We start from the raw sequence: 20,120 nt of genomic DNA on the forward strand, positions 1-20,120 counted from the left end.
ATAAGTAATTAATCTCTAGTAGTAATTTTTTTTTAAAAAAAGTGTTAAAACAACCCGAATTTCTTTTTGCCTCCCTTTCTAAATTTCATTCCCGCTGCCGCTCAAAACACTAGCAGAGGCTAAATTTCAAATCTCTTAATTGGGAGACTAACTCAAAATCCCCGCCCACGATCCTCGTGATCAAAATGAACTCATCTGCACCGTCAAATCATATCTAATCAACGACTCAAAACCATTTCGCACCACCACTCCGGATTCCGCCCTAACCTCCCCTCCTTATAAGTAAACCCCAACTCTCTTCCCACCACTACATTTTAACAAATCATCTCTATCTACAAATTCCCCAATTCTAATCTCTCTCTCTCTCTCTCTCTCGCTCTCCACCCAATCAACACAACATGTCGGGAAGAGGCAAAGGCGGCAAGGGGCTGGGAAAGGGCGGAGCAAAGCGCCACAGGAAGGTCCTCCGTGACAATATCCAGGGGATTACGAAGCCCGCCATCCGCCGCCTGGCCAGAAGAGGCGGTGTTAAGCGAATCTCCGGCCTCATATACGAGGAGACTCGCGGAGTGCTCAAGATCTTTTTGGAGAATGTGATTCGCGATGCCGTCACCTACACTGAGCACGCCAGAAGGAAGACTGTCACTGCCATGGATGTCGTCTATGCTCTCAAGAGGCAGGGCAGGACGCTCTACGGTTTCGGTGGTTAAATTTTTAGGGTTTTTTTCCCTTTACTGTTTTTTTTTTTTGGTTTATTTTGGGAGTACAAGTCTTGCTGTCAAGAAAAATTGTAGGGCAAAAGACGAAATGTGGAATTTTGAAAATGTGATGGCTGATTTTAATGAATTTAATTTTCCAAGCTACCATTCCGTTTACCACTTCAGCAATTTGTGCAAAATCTGTCGATTTCTGATAAGCTTAATCGTAGATAGCCTCTGCTGTGTAACATTATACTCTCTTAATCGTATGAAATTAAGGAAATTTTGGTGGGCCAAGAAAATAAGGAATTTGTGATGGGATGGACGACGGTTAGTGTTCAAAGATGTTCCAAGTTTAAAAGTATTGCACATCACTACCTATTTATCATCGAAGGTATTTCATAAATTTTCATTAAATTAGGACCTTCATTTCTAATGTTAGAATTTGCAATTTAGGAATATTTTACAACTATTGCCCAAACTAATAAAAGGAAATTTGTGCACGATTCTCTCATTCTTTTAGTTAGTTTTAATAGTCAGGAGGAAAGTTTTTCAACTTTTTTTGAACAATATCGAGCTTCAATTTGTGAATGAAGTTCATAAACAAATTTGCATGTATTTCACATTTGTCCTGCAAAAAAATATACTACTTGCTTGTGTAATTGCGATAATGAAAAGCCTTTAGGGGAATATGCGGCTTTACAAATCCTAAATTATATTTGCAAAACTTCATGAAATGCTTCAAAACTAGGGCTGAGAATTTCGGGATCGGGTAATCGGGTACCCGATACCCGACCCGAAAAAATCGGGTATAGGGTACCCGATACCCGATTTTTTCGGGATCGGGTATTTAGGGGTCGAAATAATCGGGTATTGGGTATACCCGATATTTTTAATTAATAAATTTTAAATTATTTAATTAAATTAAATATGAAAAATATTCTAAATCTAAACTAAACTAAGTTCCCTCCCGCCCCCTGTACTGCTTTGTACTTTCCCCCAAATCAATTCCCAAACTCCCAACCCAGCCCGCCGGCCCTAAGTTCCTAACCTCTCGGCTCTCACTCCAGAGTCCAGCCCCGGCCGGCCGCCCCACTCGCCGTCGCCCCTCGCCCCTCACCAGCCCGGCGTCGGCGCCAGTCATCCCAGCCCGGCAGCCCCTCGCCCCTGTAGCAGCCGTTCCGCCTCCCAGTCCGCGAGTCCCTCGCCCGTGCAGGTGCAACAGTCATCCCAGCCTATCAAAGAAGGGAGTTGTGCGAGCTCGGGCGACGGCGCAGCGGCGATTGGCGGCTGAGGGAAAATCGACGGTGGGGGTTGAATTTTGGTGGAATTTCGTTGTGAGTTTTGATTTCTTCGATGGAAACTGGAAACTGGAAACGGGAAACTGAGTCGACTCGGGTAATTTAGGGTACCCGAATACCCGACTCGGGTACCCGAGTCGGGTATTAGGGTACTTGATTTCAATTTCGAGGTCGGGGTCGGGTATAGGGTTTAGGGGATTTTCGGGTTTGGGTACCCGATTTTTTCGAGTAGGGTACCCGAACCCGACCCGATTCCCAGCCCTATTCAAAACCTCATTTGTTAAACCTCCCAAAATTTGCATTTGGTTGCTTTGGCATGCTTGAAGAATATAATATTCTTAAATGCATTAGCAAGCATAAATACAAGTATATTTGTTTTTCGTTTTGTTCTATAGATTCTATTAGGGCTGTAAACGAGCCGAGCCGAGCCGAATACTAGCAGGCTCGAGTTCGGCTCGTTTAAATATTCGGGTGTTCGAGCTCGGCTCGAGCTCGATTCGAGCTTTTATCTTGATGATCGAGCTCGGCTCGTCATCCACTTACTAAGCTCGGGCTCGGTTCGAGTTCGGCTCGGGTGATGCTCGATAATATCGAATTCCAGCTTGAGCTCGAGCTCGGCTCGTTAGATGTTCGTATATATGGTGTTCAAGCTCGAATTTGTTATAAATTTAAGAAAATCTTCTTAATTAATATGTTACACGAGTTCGAGTTCGACTCGTTTAAGGCTCGTGTACTAACTCTATTGAAGGCTCGACTGAAGGTTCGTGAACATGCTCGCGAACAATCGAATTCGAACATGTTCGCGAGCTCAACGAGCCGAGCACTGTCAGGCTCGAGCTCGGCTCGATAAAAATTTCAAGCTCAAAATTGGGCTCGAGCTCGGCTCGTTTATTATCGAATCGAGCTTCGAACGAGCTTTTTTCGAGCCGAATCTCGAATAGCTTGCGAGTAGCTCTGTTCATTTACAGCCCTAGATTCTATACCCAGTGACAAAGTCAGGAGCACATAATTTAGATATCAAATCAAACCAGAAATATTAGAGCCAAAATTTAAGTAGATGTAATTTTATTTTGACATAATATATGGAATATAGGCTAGGGATTATAATGGGTCAGATGTGGATTGGATCTTGTTAGTTCTTAATTCAAATATGAAAATATTTGTTTGGGTATGGGTCAGGTCCAGATCTACCGAGTCCAAAAAAATGATTTATGGCTTGGATCTATAAAATTCGCAAGGTCCACGAATCCATATCTAAATTCATTTTTTTTTTCTCTTTTAAAATAAATTCTAAATAAATCAAAATTCACAACAACACCATAATAATTATATAGAGTTTCTACGATAATTCAAAATTCAGTTTTAACATCATAATCCATGCATTACAATCATTCAAAAAATATTTTTTAACACCATAATTCATACATTACAATCATTCAAAATAATAGAGTCATCCAACAACCAACCAACATGACACATTAAAGTTCAATAATTTATACTTATGTCGAAATAGTTAAATTCAAGAAATCAATATAATGAAAAATGCACTTATTTCAATAGTATAGACATAAAAGGTAAGCAAATTAATTACCATATCAATAAAATTTATAATATTGATCAATATCTTACTAGCAATAAAAACTATAACTAATACAATGTACTTATATTGATAGCAAGCAGCAAGCAAAATATTGTTCCACAAGGACTGAATAATCGAAAACACTATGACTAATCCTAACAAGTACTAAATCAATATCTAGACAAAATAATAAAAATATGGTAATGAACTAAAACTTGACCAAATAATATAAATATATAAAATCAGATAAAAATCCAAAAAAAAAATAATGACTTATCATAGGGAATGCAATTACGTTAATTGAATCTACACGATAACCTATTAATACAAATTACCTGTTTAATCCAATCTTGATGAGAATTCACATAAATAATCGATCACACATTCCCACCAGAGCAGATTATGATAATTGATGAGAATTGATTCATTTACCCACAATGTATTTTGTCTTGGAAGACTTTGGAAGACATTTGTAACATGTCGCGTGCTTAGTGAGCCAAGTAGTCAAATAATGTGGTCCACATTTGGACTTATATATTATGCGGGAAGTGGATACTATATGATCTCATCCTTGTGTGTGTGTGTGGGGTTAAGTTTCATAGAAACGAATATATAAGTAGAGAATGAAGAAACATTGACCATGTCAATAAATGCGGTTGAACATATTAATAATTTTGTTGAACAGTTGGGGTTCGAACCCTGTATACGTTCAACACAATTACCGTTGAACGTTAAACGAACAAACGCTGACCATTAGATTAGATAAGATCAACACATAAGATTTGGTCTCTTTTCTTTGAAAATATTTGTGTTTCTATTGAACTTTCTCCTATATATATATATATATATATATATATATATATATATTAACTATTTATTAGTATTTTATATTGATATCGAATATTTATTTTGATAGTAAAATTATTCTTTTTGGCATGTCTTTGTACTATCATTAAAAGTTATGTACGCAAATTTTCTATTTCAATGTGCATAATTTTCACAAATAATGATATTTTAGTAATTTTATGGAGTATAATTTAATTTTTAAAGTTCAAATTTATTATGACAAGAGTGAGAGAGACACCTTTTTTTGTTACTTTTTTATTTCATTAGATAAAATTACATGTATAGTTGAGACTTGCATGTTCCATACCATGTTGACATTTTTAGTAGAGACAAAGCCATTTAATTTCATTTTTTTTTTTTTTTTTTTTTTTTTAAAAGAATAAATTGGCAAAATACATATTATTACACTAACAAGGTACATCAAATACGTACACTTCTCATCAGTATTTTTTTTTTTTTTCTTTTTTCCCCTGGGGCGTAGTTGAACGTCTAACTAGTCGAAAACGCAGCCAATCAACTCGTCTCGCGGTTGGAAATTCATATACACATGTAACACAGTAATAGAGCCAAGTCTCATATTGAAAAATTAAAGTGAAAGTAAGCGAAAATTAAAGTCTCATAATAAAGCCATTTAATTTCATCACCTTTATACAAATATATAGAAACTCCAAAAAAAAATTCAACTATCGTATTTGATAATTGATATGATATCACTTTTGAATCTATCCTAGTGTTATATATTCGTCATTTTTGTGTAGATGAGAATGCGATCCCCTAATCCCTTCCCCAATACAAAGATTAACAATAAGGAACATTATCAAATAAATAATAAATCATGGTCTATATTGAATTTTAACAATGCGGCAATTAAAAGCATAATTTATTAATGTTTTCTTTTGCAATTGGAACTCAGCCACTAAACAAAATTGTGTTCCGCATTTAATTTGGGTATTTGGGCTAATTTCCATTAATTTGTCTTCTTGTTTTTCGCCAATTTCTTAGGAATAATTTGATGGTCGACTTGAAGGTTGAAAGAAACGAAAGAAGGAGATTTTCGACATGCAGGTTGAGCTCGATATACAGTCACATTTTTTTAAATAAAATTGTCAATTTCTAAAAGTGATTTTAAATTTGCAAGATGCATGGATTATAACGTAATTTAGTTTTTGCAATAAATATATAAAGTGGATAAAATTGACAACTTTCCTCACTCTGTGTTCCTTATGTTAAAGGCAAACTAGTCCAAAAGATCGAAATTTGGTAAATATGTAGGAGATATGACAAATACATAGATAGAAACTGCAAAATAATAAACAATAAAAGGTGCAAGCAATATTTTTTTCCCACAACAAATGGAAATGAAAACATTGGCAGAACTCATTAACAATTTATTTCAAAGTAGTAATATATTTAATATTTTGGTCCATTTTTTTTTAATTTATAAGGTATATATAGTCAAGATGGAAACCACAATATTACCCTTGACAAATAAAATATTACAAACGAACATGATATTTTAAAATGAAAAACTGATATTTTTTTCAATATTTTTATATTTATAGAAATTTCAATTTTCTTTTAGTTAATCTTAATCAAAAACAAAACTCGATGTTCATGAATAAATTGAAAAAGAAAAACAGATAATAAATTAGATAAAAATGGTGTTCACATATCACAATAGGTATGTACTCCCTCCATCCCGGCTATCTTGAAACAAAACTTTTGGACACGAGATTTAAAAATTTAGTGTTTTGTGTGTTAAGTATGGTAAGTGAAAATATGAATAAAGGGAAAAAAATTGCAAGTAAAACAATATCTCAAGATAGATGGAATGTTGAAAAAAGAAAATTATCTGAAGATGGATGAAACGGAGGGAGAAGAATACCACACATCTTATGATCTCATATATAATTAAAGCCTATCTAATTGAATTTGATATGCTTTATGATGTACTACTACATGTTTTTGGTGAATCAAAATGTAAATTCATCCGATTCTTTTAAAAGATCCGTGATTATCCTATTTAATTATTTATTACTATGTCTTTCGTATTTATTGCGTGGTAGCTGACGATACTTTAAAGTACTATGGTATATAACACAGCTCTTTTTGGGCGTAAATATTCATATTTTCGTATGCTGAGCCTCGTCATAGGATAATTTTGGTTAAAGTGAGGGCTTTGGGGAGCTCACGTGTGAGCAAGGACGAAATTGTTATAACAGAATGGGTCAAATTACATTTTCACATAAAGTATGCCCTAATTGTTAGAAATAGAATATAAATTGGTTCAATTTTTTCGATATGGAATTATTATAGTAGTAGCAGTTTGAAATTCACGTGAAATGTGTACTATATATAAAACAATTAAGTGGAAACATTATTCAACACCTTTCTTGCAATTTGAGCATTAGTTCCTCTCAACCTTTTGATTTCCAATGTCAATATTTGATACAAAAAGTGGGCTTATTATAAATTTGAAAATGATATAATTTGTTAGATATTAATTTGTTGAGTAACATAAAAATTGTGAAATTTTCATTTAATTTATAGGATAATTGTACTTCGTGGTCCTATAAATATATTATAATTGCAATTATCTATGGAATTCGAATGTAGAATCAAGAAAGTACATATACTTTATATGTTAAGTGCAAATAATTTATAATTTTTATGTTAAATAAGTTTTTTTATTTAAGCCACTCCATGCAATAATATATCGAAGTCAAAAGTATACTCTATTTATGAAGATTGGGGAATAATTTTTGAATGTCGAAGTGTAATCTATACTATATTAAAACAACAGTTTTCAATTAGAAATTGATTTCAAATTGATTTGAAATTGATTTGAGTGGCAATTTTGAAAATATATGTAATATAAATGTTATAAATAAATTCACACTCACGCATGAACTAATTCACACTCACATTCACGCACTAATTCACACCCCACTATTTAATGTGTGGGCTGGTAGTTATGGTGGACTATTACAAATTTACAATAAAATCGTTAACCTCAATATTTAATGGAGGTGGAGAATAAAAAGAAAACATAAATTGAAGTGGTAATACATGAAAGGAAAAAAAATTGAACAAAAAAATATAAACTAGACCGAGAAAACACAAAAATGAAAAAGGTCAATGTGCCCATATATGTTGCTTAAAATTTAAATTTTTCTTATCGTGATTAGACTTGAATTAAGAAAATATAAAAATGTAGCATTGTTCTTAAAATTTGCTTATCGTTATTAGTGCATGAATTATCATGATTAGTGCTTAAAATGTGAATTAGTTCATCTATACTATATTAAAACAGCAGTTTTCAATTAGAAATTGATTTCAAATTGATTTAGATGGCAATTTTGTGATTTCTTACAAAAATAATGACTTATTGTATATATTCAAAAATTAAGTAACTAACTCAATTAAAATTGCATAACCCATAATTTTTAAAAAAATGCACACCACCCCACGTTTAAAAAGAAAAATTGCATAACCCACGTTTATAATTCCATAATGAATTATATGTTTATATGTGTATATATACACAATTTATAAGGCATTGGTTATAAATAATTTATAAATTTATATTTATACAATAATTTATAATATATTAAGAAGATAATTTTCAATTTCAAATTGATTTCAAAATTAATAAGTGACAATTTTGTAGTTATAAAAAATTGAAGTTTTATTTGTACAATATAATTTTTTCTTCGTGTTCTTATTTTTTTAACATTATTTCTTTCTAAAATTGTGAAATTAAAATTGTTTATAAAATATATCAAATTAAATATCATGATAAGAGCATTAATTTGATAGTATATTTTATGTAAATATTTGATTTAAAACGGAGAGTTATATTTATTTAAAGATTAATGATTTTTAAAAATTCTCTCTCATCTCTCCTCTTTTTTTGAATAAATCAATTTTTTCTATTTTATTCTTTTTACTTATTATTTATGCATTTTCACAATATCAATTTTTATTATTGTGAACTTTTCTTTATTTTTTTATTTTTTTAAATATTCAACTCAAATATATTAAGTGAAATTTTTTTTTTCTTATATTTATAAATATGATTATTGAGTTGGTATTAATTTATATATATAAAAATATAAAAATGTTTTCCGTGCATCGCACGGGTTGCAAATGCTAGTTACATCTAAAAATAGGAGTAGTAGATCTTAACACTCCACCGTGAGGGAATTTGTAATTATAAAATGATGAGTCCGATCCTTCAAAATAGTAGAATTTCACATTATTAGTAATTTGATTTGTATAAATTTAAGAAATAAATAATAGTGTATAGTCATATTTTGCTTAATTTTGATACAATTTAATTGATAAAATATTTTCCCTCTACCCTATTTGATCGAACGTTCTAATTATCATAAAAAAAAATGAGAAATTGTTATAGATTTTTGAAAAAAAACTAACTAACCACATAATGAGGACACAAACTTATATTTCCATGCACTCTAATTATCTACATTGACTTCTATTTCGAATTGATATTTATTCAATAATTAATGAATAATCAAATACGGATAAATATAATGAGTTGATGACTACGGCAGAAGAAAAATAAAGGACACCAAAAGCACGGAAGAAGGAATATGCTCTATTGATCTGGACACGAAACGTCGTCGTAGGGGCACGCTACTCCATTTAAATTAATTTATTCTCAAGGCAAGCACCCAGAAATTTCCCCACGACTTTTTAATTTACTCTCAATTATTTTTGAAAGGGTGATCCCCTGCCCTAGCTGCTGAGCAGTGAACCAATCAGCGGAAGACACGTGCAAAGTATGTCACCATCGATCGCGATTTACACGTGGACCTTTTCTATTGGTTCCTCTTATTTGTAATATGATCCACGCAAGAAAAGTGTTCTGATAGAGCCATACCTCTGCTCTCGGGAAAAATTTACGCCTCCACGCTCCCTAAATTGCTAAGCACACACCTATTTATTTCGAAATACCTATCTTGCCCTCCTAAGTAGTCAGGTTTTAGAGTTTTATGAGAATGAATGAGTGAATCTATACTTTTGTATATAAAAATAAACTTGAACAGATGAAATTATATTTTTATATATAAAAAATGAAAAAATATAAAATACAATTCAAATAAATAATAATCACTATAAAAGAATTATTTGGACTATCGACGAGATATATCCGACCTTAGATCCGCGTATATTCAAGTTTACTTTTAATAATAAAATTAATATATAAATACAATTAGATTGATGTAAAGATAAAGCCAACATACTTTGTTATGAAGTTGTGTAATTTTGAATTATTAATACTTGATACAATAATCTATATCACGTGATAATAATATTTTAAAAAATAAATTTTTATTGTAATAAATATCATTCCATCTGTCTCAGTTAAATCAAATCAACCTCATTTCAGCACGTAATTTAAAAAAATAGTATTTTAAGTATGTTTGATAATCAAGTGAGTAAATGATTAGATGTTTCCTTGCTTATATTTTATTCTATATAAGCAAATTGATCTTCTTAGTTGGACGATCCAAAAAATAAATAAATTGATCAACTTAGTTTGGATGGAGAGAGTATTATAAGCTCGTTACAATTTGACCCTCTTATGACATGGCACATACGGACATACCCGACTCCTAAACATATTCACGTCATATGTAAATCGAGGTGCTCTAAATTTTTTTCTTCTGAATTAATTTTTTATGCGGAGTCCACACCATGCGAACTGGGGCTCTGCACTTCAACTCAACCCGCCTCAATGCCAACTCACTCATCCAATTAAATATGTAAATAATATCTTTATCAATAATAATAAATGAAATAAAATTAATTTTTTCTTAAATGTAAATGACAACAAAAGTATTATTTGTTGGTGATAAAAATATTAATTATTAGTAAAAATATAATTTACATAATATAAGCAGAGTAAAATTAATTGGATCTATAAAGCGGATTGAGAGAACACTTTAAAGTGGAGTATCGAGTGCCTATAAGTTCGACTTATCCCATAAATTTTTTAATTTTCTATTTTAAAATATAAATAAACAGTATAGTATCTATATACATGGGAACTTGAAACGAGGAGAGTTATGTCAATCCAGTAGAATCGTGTGCGCATTAAAGTTTGTTGGAGGAGTGGAAACACAAGAAAAATAAGATTAGAAAAAAGAAATACTATAAAAAATAGGCGATGTTGTTGGGGGAGAAGGTGCGAAGAAGCTAATGAGGGCTATTGAAAGCTTCAGTGTTTGTACCTTGTTGTAAAACAAGGGTAGCACGCATCTCTGCCTTTCTCTTTCCTCCCCTTCTCTCCCTCTCTCTCACACACACTTGAGTAAAATCGCTCCCCATAAATACCAAACGCATCCCACCATTTCCAGAGTTTCTCGATACGCAGAAACTTCAAACCCTCCGCTACTAATCTTCCATTCTCAAATTATTCACCATTATTCACTACTGTATGCGTTAAAAGCTGCGATTTCGAGCCAATCGGTCAGCCGCCGAGGTGGTGAGTCGGTGTTTATGTGTGACTTTGGTGATTTGTTTGATTTTTGAGGTTTAATTTTGTGATTTATTGTAGATCGATCAGTGAAGGATCTCGATTTAGTGTATAAAATTATTTGGTAATTAATCGTTTTTCGAATTTGTATCGTGTTGTTTATGCGTTCATTTTTCTATTTTAGGTTGTATTTCGTCGGATTTGGTGAATCAGGTGATTTAATTGTGTGGCTTCATGGGGAAAGGAGGGCAAAATTACGGTAAGAGTGAGAAGTTGGGTGATGATAAGGAGCGGAAAGGGGATTATTACGCGGCGTGGTCTAAAGATGTAAGAGAGTGTGAGGAGAAGTTTCAAGTAAGGAAGGGGCATGGATTGTCGGGTGATGATGTCGAAAAGAGGAGGCAGATCTACGGTCTTAATGAGCTGGAGAAACACGAGGGGCCTTCAATTATTAGGTTGATTCTGGATCAGTTCAATGACACGTTAGTTAGAATTTTACTGGTTGCGGCGGTGGTTTCCTTTGTGTTAGCATGGTATGATGGCGATGAAGGCGGGGAGATGGAGATCACGGCCTTTGTGGAGCCTCTGGTAATATTTTTAATATTGATAGTAAATGCCATTGTTGGTGTTTGGCAGGAGAACAATGCGGAGAAAGCACTCGACGCATTGAAGGAAATCCAGTCAGAGCATGCAACTGTTATTCGGGAAGGCAAAAAGATTTCTAGTTTGCCAGCGAAGGAGCTTGTTCCTGGAGACATTGTGGAGTTGAGAGTCGGGGATAAAGTTCCTGCAGATATGAGGGTTTTGAGCTTGATCAGTTCAACCCTCCGTGTTGAACAGGGGTCATTGACTGGTGAGAGTGAGGCAGTGAGTAAGACTACCAAGGCGGTTGCAGAGGATGTCGACATTCAGGGGAAGAAATGTATGGTGTTTGCTGGGACGACTGTGGTGAATGGGAATTGTATTTGTTTGGTGACGCAGATTGGGATGAATACAGAGATAGGGAAGGTGCACTCTCAGATTCACGAGGCATCTCAGAGTGAGGATGATACACCCTTGAAGAAGAAGTTGAATGAGTTTGGAGAGGTTTTAACTGCTATCATTGGAGTGATCTGCACTTTGGTTTGGCTGATTAATGTGAAGTACTTCCTTTCCTGGGAGATTGTTGATGGGTGGCCAAGGAACTTTAAGTTCTCCTTTGAGAAGTGCACTTATTACTTTGAGATTGCTGTGGCATTGGCAGTTGCTGCTATTCCTGAAGGTTTGCCTGCAGTAATTACAACTTGCTTGGCGCTTGGTACACGTAAGATGGCTGCTAAGAATGCCCTTGTTCGCAAGTTGCCTAGTGTTGAAACCCTTGGCTGTACCACAGTGATTTGCTCTGACAAGACTGGGACTCTGACTACTAATCAGATGGCAGTGTCTAAACTTTTTGCTATGAGTTCCAAGGCCCACGATGTTCGATCATTTGATGTGCAGGGAACTAGTTATGATCCATTTGATGGGAAAATACAGAACTGGCCAGTGGGTAAATTAGATTCTAATCTTCAAATGATAGCAAAGATTGCTGCTATCTGCAATGATGCCGACGTGGAAAAAGCTGGCCCAGAAAAATCCGGACATTATGTGGCCAATGGAATGCCAACTGAAGCTGCACTCAAGGTATTTATTAATCTGAATAGTTTTTCGAGATGTTTTTCTGTTCTAAATTGACTATACTTTCTTCCAGTTAATTAATTAGCATACAACAATGTTTTTTAAACTGTCCATTCTGGGGGTGATTAGTGACATGCCGCTCAAAGTAATGTCTCCTAGTTTGGGTTGTTGGTTTTGCCAAAAGTTGTATTTTCGTTCGGAAACTCTTCTTTCTGTCATATATTTTTCATTTTGTGAATGTTTCTGAGTTACTTTGGTACTATTCATACTTTAATATATAATATTGCTTGACTTGATTATGCCATCAGGTTATGGTTGAGAAAATGGGCCTTCCTAATGAAATGGCTTCTGGACCATCTTCAGGATATGATGGTGTTTTAAGTAAGTTTTTTTCTGGTTATGCTAGAATCTGCAATTAGTTGAGCTTTGACTCATCTGAAATTTTTAATTGAATCACTAGGGTGCTCCTACACATGGAATAAACTCGAGCAGCGGATTGCTACCCTTGAGTTTGATCGTGATAGAAAATCCATGGGTGTTATTGTGAATTCTGGCAGTGGAAAAAAGTCACTACTTGTAAAGGTAGGTTTTTCTCCCCATAGCTAATGTTGTACTGCTCAAGTCATCGGATCATGCTTCATACAAGACTTAATTAAGATGTGTTGTTGAATCTTGTATGGCTGCCATCTTTGATCAGTATCTCAAGGCAATAATTGCTTCATTTTGCAGGGTGCAGTGGAGACACTATTGGAAAGAAGCGCTTTTGTGCAATTGCTTGATGGCTCTGTTGTAGAACTGGATAAAGAGTTTAGGGAAGTTATATTGAAAAGTCTGCATCAAATGTCAAGCAGCGCTTTACGAGTTCTGGGTTTTGCATACAGGGATGATCTTCCAGAATTTGCTTCATATAATGGTGATGAAGACCATCCAGCTCATCAGCTCTTATTGAACCCTGCCAATTATTCCTCAATTGAGAGCAAATTAGTCTTTGTTGGGTTGGCTGGTTTAAGAGTGAGTTGGTTTTTTTATTTATGTTTCAATTTTTTTTTTCTGACCTCTACCTTGACATGTGATTATAAGATCTATGATTTAACAGTTGCTTTCTTTATATTGTTTAAGGATCCTCCACGGAAAGAAGTACCTGAAGCAATTGATGATTGCAGAACAGCTGGAATCAGGGTTATGGTAATTACAGGAGATAACAAAGAAACAGCAGAGGCAATTTGTCGTGATATAGGTGTTTTTGGTCATCATGAAAATATCACTTCGAGGAGCTTAACAGGAAGAGAGTTTATGGAACTCTCAAGCCGTGACAAACAATCACATTTAAGTCAAAGTGGAGGGCTTCTTTTCTCAAGAGCTGAACCAAGACATAAACAAGATATAGTGAGGTTGCTCAAGGATTCTGGTGAAGTTGTAGCAATGACTGGGGATGGAGTGAATGATGCACCTGCACTGAAATTGGCAGATATTGGAATTGCAATGGGAATTGCTGGGACAGAGGTGATTACTTTCGCTATAAAAATCGGGGGATTATGCATGCAATTTGATATGAACACTATTACAAAATTCTGCAGCATGCATCATGTGTTACAATGAGATCTGCCTTTTAAACATTGATCCAAAGAAGTTCATGCATTTTTCTGTTCAAACATTGTGCTTCATTTCCAAGAAACAAATTATTTAACTCTTTCTAATCACTTATTCTTCTCCTTCCCTGTAGGTTGCAAAGGAAGCTTCTGACATGGTTTTAGCTGATGATAATTTCAGCACAATAGTTGCTGCTGTTGGTGAAGGCAGATCCATTTACAATAACATGAAGGCCTTCATCAGGTCAGAATACATTCCATACTTCTATTTATCTGCTTCAATATTGACCCTCTTAGAACCTTGATTGGATCCAATTTTACTATCAACTATTTATTCTGGATGTTTCAGTCTCATGTTAGTCTGGTTGTGGATAGGCTTTTGTAAAAATGACGCTAAAGGTTCAAACATAGAAGTCTTATTAACACTATACTACAATTTGTAATTGTTTTATTATGGTGAATGGTCTCTGACATGTTGACTTTGCTTATCATTGTTATGGAAATCGGTTTGATGTCTCTTATCTGTGGATGTCTCAAACATAGATGATGTCTCTTATCATAGATGATGTCTCTTATCTATGGAAATCGGTTTGATGTCTCAAACATAGATGATGTCTCTTATCTGTGGATGGCTATGGAAATCGGTTTGATTCATTGTTGAATATTCAGAGAGGGAATGGGCTCTTAATTATTAAGTACATTACAATAATTAATATGTATTGTGAAATTTTAAAGTACTTGCATTAAAGTGAGATTTTTCAATTTTTATCCAAGTGGAGAACTTGATCAGTACTTTCCCATATGTGGATGATCTGAAATCTCAGATAAGTTGGGCTATATAAAATTTCAATAAGAATTCACGGTTCTACAGCATTAGCTTTTATCTATCTTTGTTTGTGTGAATAATTACTTTAATTACAAGTTACAACAGCACTAATGCAACTAAAGCACACTGGTTGCATGTGGTTGATCTTATTCCAAATTGTATTATCTTCTTTAATTTGGAAAGACAACTGATTTTTGGAGTAGTTTCTAGATTCCTCTTTCCAGTTAGGTGTAGTAATTGTATGTATGCCTATTCTAAAGGAAAAGGGGAAATGTTTTTTTGTTTTTCACTTTGACAATAATGAAGTCATACTGCTTTCTGTGCCTTGCTCAAGGCACACTACAGAGTATCACTTAATATGTTTTTTTTTTTTTTTCGCAGATACATGATCTCCTCAAACATTGGTGAGGTGGCTTCAATATTTCTTACTGCTGCCTTAGGCATTCCAGAGGGCCTGATACCAGTGCAGCTTCTGTGGGTTAACTTGGTAACTGATGGACCACCAGCTACTGCTTTGGGATTTAATCCACCCGACAAGGATATAATGAAGAAACCACCTAGAAGGAGCGATGATTCGTTGATCAGTCCATGGATTTTGTTCCGTTACTTGGTATGTACCCTCATTGCCTTGAAACTCCATCTTCTTTCATCTAGGACATTTATATAGTTACTCTCTCATGTTCGTACAGGTAATTGGATCTTATGTCGGCTTAGCAACTGTGGGAGTATTCATAATCTGGTATACCCAATCATCTTTCCTTGGCATTGACCTCAGTGGAGACGGGCACAGCCTTGTAACATACGCCCAGCTTGCTAACTGGGGACAGTGCCAAACCTGGCAGAACTTTACGGCTTCACCTTTCACGGCTGGGGATCAAGTGTTCAAATTTGAGAACCCATGCGACTACTTCCAGACAGGGAAAATAAAGGCTATGACTCTCTCCCTTTCGGTGCTTGTTGCTATCGAGATGTTCAACTCGCTGAATGCTCTATCTGAGGATGGAAGCCTCGTAACAATGCCACCGTGGGTCAACCCGTGGCTTCTCATAGCTATGTCAATATCATTTGGGTTGCACTTCCTGATCCTGTATGTGCCTTTCCTTGCTCAAATATTTGGCATCGTGCCTCTAAGCGTAAATGAGTGGCTGCTGGTGTTGGCCGTGGCTTTACCGGTGATATTAATAGATGAGATTCTGAAGTTCGTGGGCAGATGTACAAGTGGCGTCGGGAGATCAGATGCAAGAAGATCTTCCAAGCAAAAGCCTGAGTGAGGATGCAGACGGATGGTTTTAAGGCTGAAATTTGAGCTGAAACACCGTTTCTTCCTCCTATGATATAGAAATAATCCCCTACCTGTTTTTGCTGGAGATTGATTAGAGATTGGTTAGACATTGCAATACTTTGAGATATAGGTTTTTAACTAGCTTTTAACCCAGTGGCTTGCCTTGTAATTTTGGGCAAACTCGTTACAAACATTTGGGGCGCGACACTTCAAATTTAATCTGCCTTTTTTCTCCTCTTAGAAATGTTTTTGGTATCTTGAAGGAGGATATAGATTTTATTAGAAATGAAACTTGATAGTATCTAAACATTAACAACCTCACAAACTTAACAAAATTTACAAGGAAAAGTTGTAGCAGTTGTGCAAATCATCTACCCTCAGATTTGATTAGCTGAGAGAAGACTTTACTAATAGAAGCATCAGAGAGATCGTTCTCAAACGAATTGCTGTTGAAGTTGGTGATCTGTGGAGAAATGTTATGTATGAAATTGCTACTGCTTTCTTCTGGGTCATCTTTCATCACTGCCACTTGAAGCTGCAGTGCATACTCCAAGTTCCACAGCACATCTCCCATGGAGGGCCGATCCACGCCGAAATCAGCCAGACATTTCTCAGCTGTTTCGCCATATTTCCTGAGGGAGTCTGGTTTTATCCGGCCAACGAGGCTGTGGTCGATGATCTGATCCAGCTCCCCCTTCCTCTGCCACTTGATCGCCCATTCGGCTAAGTTCACCATCTCTCTAGCCAGGGTTGGATCAATCACCGGCCTCGCACACACAACTTCTAACATCACCACACCGAATGAGTACACATCGGATTTCTCTGTAAGCTGCTGCCTTCTGAAGTACTCGGGATCAAGGTACCCGAAGCTGCCCTTGACGGCTGTGCTGACATGCGTCTGATCCATATCAGGCCCCGCTTTGGACAGCCCGAAATCTGCTACCTTAGCCATGAGATTCTCATCCAGCAATATGTTTGCGGATTTCACATCGCGGTGTATGACTGCTTTCGTGGAGCCAGTGTGAAGATAGTGTAGACCTCGTGCTGCTCCAATGCATATCTGGAGCCTCTCCTTCCACCCTAAACTGGGGAAATTCGAGCCGTATAGATGGCTCTTGAGGCTGCCGTTTTCCATGTACTCGTAGACAAGAATCATTTCGTTCTTCTCATCACAGTAGCCAAGTAAAGAAACCAGATGGCGATGACGGAACCTTGAAAGCATCTCGATTTCAGTTCTGAACTCTGCTAGGCCCTGCTGGGATCTCGGATTGCCTCTCTTCACAGCTAGCTTCGTCCCATTGCTCAGAACGCCTTTGTAAACTTTTCCGAAGCCACCAACCCCTATCACACGGCTCTCATCGAAGCCGTTGGTTGCTTCTTCAACCACAGCAAATGGGATGCAGTAGCTCAAGTTGGAATCCATGGTGTGAGAAGCTCCACCATCAACTGATACAGGAGTCCATGTTTTTGAGTGGCTAACTTCTTGCTTCTTCTTTCTTCTCTGCATGAAAACCAGAACCCCTATCACAATCACAGCAACAAAAGGCACCCCAACACTCACACCTACAATCGCAGCCAACTTCTTCTTGGATCTCGAATATGCAGCTAAACTAGATGCACCAGTGGAGAAGCTGCCCTTCTTGCTTATCTTCATAACCTCCAATCCATTGAGAAGGGCATCGGGGTAATAACTCAGTTTAGAAGGACCAATACTCACACTCAAGTTATTTTTATCCATCAATGGGGTGACAAAGTCCCTAAAATACGCGGTGGCCAAACGCCCTCCACTCACAGAACTCAGCTCAAGATCATGATCAACTAAGAATGCATCAATGTACACATCAAACACAAGCTGATTAGCCCCTTTGCTCACAATGTCACAGAAATGCAACCTAATCAAGTACTGAAAGCCAACATCCACTCCAAAATTCCATGTCACATTAAAGTTGCTATTGGGATCACTCTCAGAGTTCATCTTGGTGCAAGTTCCATACACTGTGGGAGGGGCAGTATCTTGAGTTGCACCGCCTCCCGGATACCTAACACCACCAATGTTGGAGGCAGTGGTGGCTAGGTCAGGGTGCAGCAAGAAGGCCCTATCTGGGACCCAACTTCGCCCCAAAGTGTCGTTCACCAACGACACCATAGGTCCACCCATATTAACCCTAACAACAGTCTCTAGAGCTTGATCAAGTAGACCACTATAAGCCCTAATTGGGTTGAAAAGTGAGGCGTCATCAATGATGAGGCTATCAGGAGCAGAGACAACTTCCACAGAGTTGACATATGCAAATGAGTTTCTTGAAGGGGAAAATGTGATCACTATGTTTCCACTAGTCACATTTAGTGAGTATTCTTTGACAGTAGCTTTTTGGGGGCTGAAATCAGTTAGCAGCCTAGTTTTTTTATCCCATAAATAAACAGAAAAGCTAGCAGATTTCATATCAAGATTCTGGTAAAGAAATGGATAGAAACGCAGCCGAATCCAATGCCTCCCAGTTTGACTAATAGGGAAGGTGTATCTAGAAGGGTCGGTGAAGATTCTAGCAGTTGGAAACAACACAGAATCGTCGGATGATGTGATGGAATTCGAATTGGTGTGGGCTAAGATATCTCGTGGAGTTGAGAGGAATCTTGAAGATGATTTATCAGCTATATAAGTGATGCTACCTATTGCTACATCAGTTGATGATCCACAATTTATGTAGTATTTATCAATAGGATGGAATCCTATGCAGCAACATGCCAAATTCAAGATCAAGAATTGCAAGAATGAAAATCTCAACACCCCACAATCCATCATCATCATATAGAGCATAAAGATCGCACCTTTGAGGTAGCAGAAGGTGAGAGAGAGAGAGAGAGAAGTTTGCACCTTGGAGAGATAATTAGCTTCAAGAGAGAGAAAACCAAATGAATGTTTTAGAAGGAAACAAATGAAGGGGAAAAGGACAAACGTTTCAAAGTTTGTGGCGCTCAACAACAAAAAGATAGCTTGATGCAAATTACAGTGAGATTTTCCTTTAAAAGTGACATATACAATACCTTGATACATGATGCGTGACAGAGTTTGGCATGCGCATACATGATGATGCATGCATATTTCTTACTGTATGAGAATAGATTATTTTTTCCCTTTAAAAATGGACAGATCCAGAAATCTTTTATTGTGGGGCACAAAATATAAATATATTATAAATATAAAATACATTAAAAAAATTATACTCTCTCCGTCCTACTAAAAGTGGCATGTATTCCATTTTGGGCCGTCCCATTATAAGTGATCTATTTCCATAAAGAGAAAAATTTAACTCTTTAAAAAGTGTAGATCACACCACTTTTAACCAATTTACACATTTTTCTTAATTCTCGTGCCGAAAAGTTTTCAGCCACTTATAGTGGAACGGAGGGAGTAGTACATAATAATTCAAGTTTATTAGAATTACAATTTACAAGTTTTCATTGACTGAAATATTTGCATGATCGACCATAAAAAATCTCTTTCTCAATATATACAATCAATCTATCAATTATCCATTTATCTCTATCATCCGACTACGTAGACGATTCTTTATGATAGTGGGTTATTTGCGTGTAAATACACGAACTTTCAGCTTTTTCTAGTTTTTCCCACGAACTTTATTTTTTGAATCTAAATACACGAATTTAGTGTTTTTCTGATTTTTCCCATGAATTTTATTTTTTCTCAAATTAATGCTGAAGTGGCCGCCGAAACTGCTGACGCGGTCGTCAGAGCTGCTAGCGTGGAATGGCCGCCCTCGGACTACGAACACCATTGTTGAGTTGGATTTATCGAACTCTAATTCTACTCCCAATT

General features: G+C 36.0%; 3 protein-coding genes across 3 annotated transcripts; 2 read left to right on the forward strand and 1 right to left on the reverse strand.

Moving 5' to 3' along the window:
* The first annotated feature begins 310 nt into the window (after window positions 1-310).
* LOC131000726 (histone H4) lies at window positions 311-863 on the forward strand. Its single transcript, XM_057926767.1, has one exon. It carries the CDS (start codon window positions 399-401, stop codon window positions 708-710), a length of 312 nt encoding a protein of 103 aa, XP_057782750.1. The 5' UTR covers window positions 311-398; the 3' UTR covers window positions 711-863.
* Window positions 864-10,580: 9,717 nt separating this feature from the next.
* LOC131000727 (calcium-transporting ATPase 4, endoplasmic reticulum-type-like) lies at window positions 10,581-16,526 on the forward strand. Its single transcript, XM_057926768.1, has 9 exons — window positions 10,581-10,938; window positions 11,114-12,591; window positions 12,894-12,966; window positions 13,046-13,167; window positions 13,315-13,596; window positions 13,705-14,088; window positions 14,309-14,418; window positions 15,382-15,610; window positions 15,690-16,526. Exons 2-9 carry the CDS (start codon window positions 11,164-11,166, stop codon window positions 16,269-16,271), a joined length of 3,210 nt encoding a protein of 1,069 aa, XP_057782751.1. The 5' UTR covers window positions 10,581-10,938; window positions 11,114-11,163; the 3' UTR covers window positions 16,272-16,526.
* A 2-nt stretch (window positions 16,527-16,528) lies between these two features.
* On the reverse strand, window positions 16,529-19,434 carry LOC131000728 (receptor-like protein kinase HERK 1). Its single transcript, XM_057926769.1, has one exon. It carries the CDS (start codon window positions 19,377-19,379, stop codon window positions 16,650-16,652), a length of 2,730 nt encoding a protein of 909 aa, XP_057782752.1. The 5' UTR covers window positions 19,380-19,434; the 3' UTR covers window positions 16,529-16,649.
* Between the last annotated feature and the right edge of the window lie 686 nt (window positions 19,435-20,120).

Source organism: Salvia miltiorrhiza, chromosome 8 (assembly GCF_028751815.1).
Source record: "Salvia miltiorrhiza cultivar Shanhuang (shh) chromosome 8, IMPLAD_Smil_shh, whole genome shotgun sequence".
NCBI lineage: Eukaryota > Viridiplantae > Streptophyta > Magnoliopsida > Lamiales > Lamiaceae > Salvia > Salvia miltiorrhiza.

Excerpts from the sequence above, each read along its gene's own strand:
- LOC131000726 (XM_057926767.1), top strand. The coding sequence starts at position 399 with ATGTCGGGAAGAGGCAAAGGCGGCAAGGGGCTGGGAAAGGGCGGAGCA.
- LOC131000727 (XM_057926768.1), top strand. The coding sequence starts at position 11,164 with ATGGGGAAAGGAGGGCAAAATTACGGTAAGAGTGAGAAGTTGGGTGAT. Across the intron at positions 13,168-13,314 it reads AAAAGTCACTACTTGTAAAG|GGTGCAGTGGAGACACTATT; the intron begins GTAGGTTTTTCT and ends TTCATTTTGCAG. Across the intron at positions 13,597-13,704 it reads TTGGGTTGGCTGGTTTAAGA|GATCCTCCACGGAAAGAAGT; the intron begins GTGAGTTGGTTT and ends ATATTGTTTAAG.
- LOC131000728 (XM_057926769.1), bottom strand. The coding sequence starts at position 19,379 with ATGCATCATCATGTATGCGCATGCCAAACTCTGTCACGCATCATGTAT.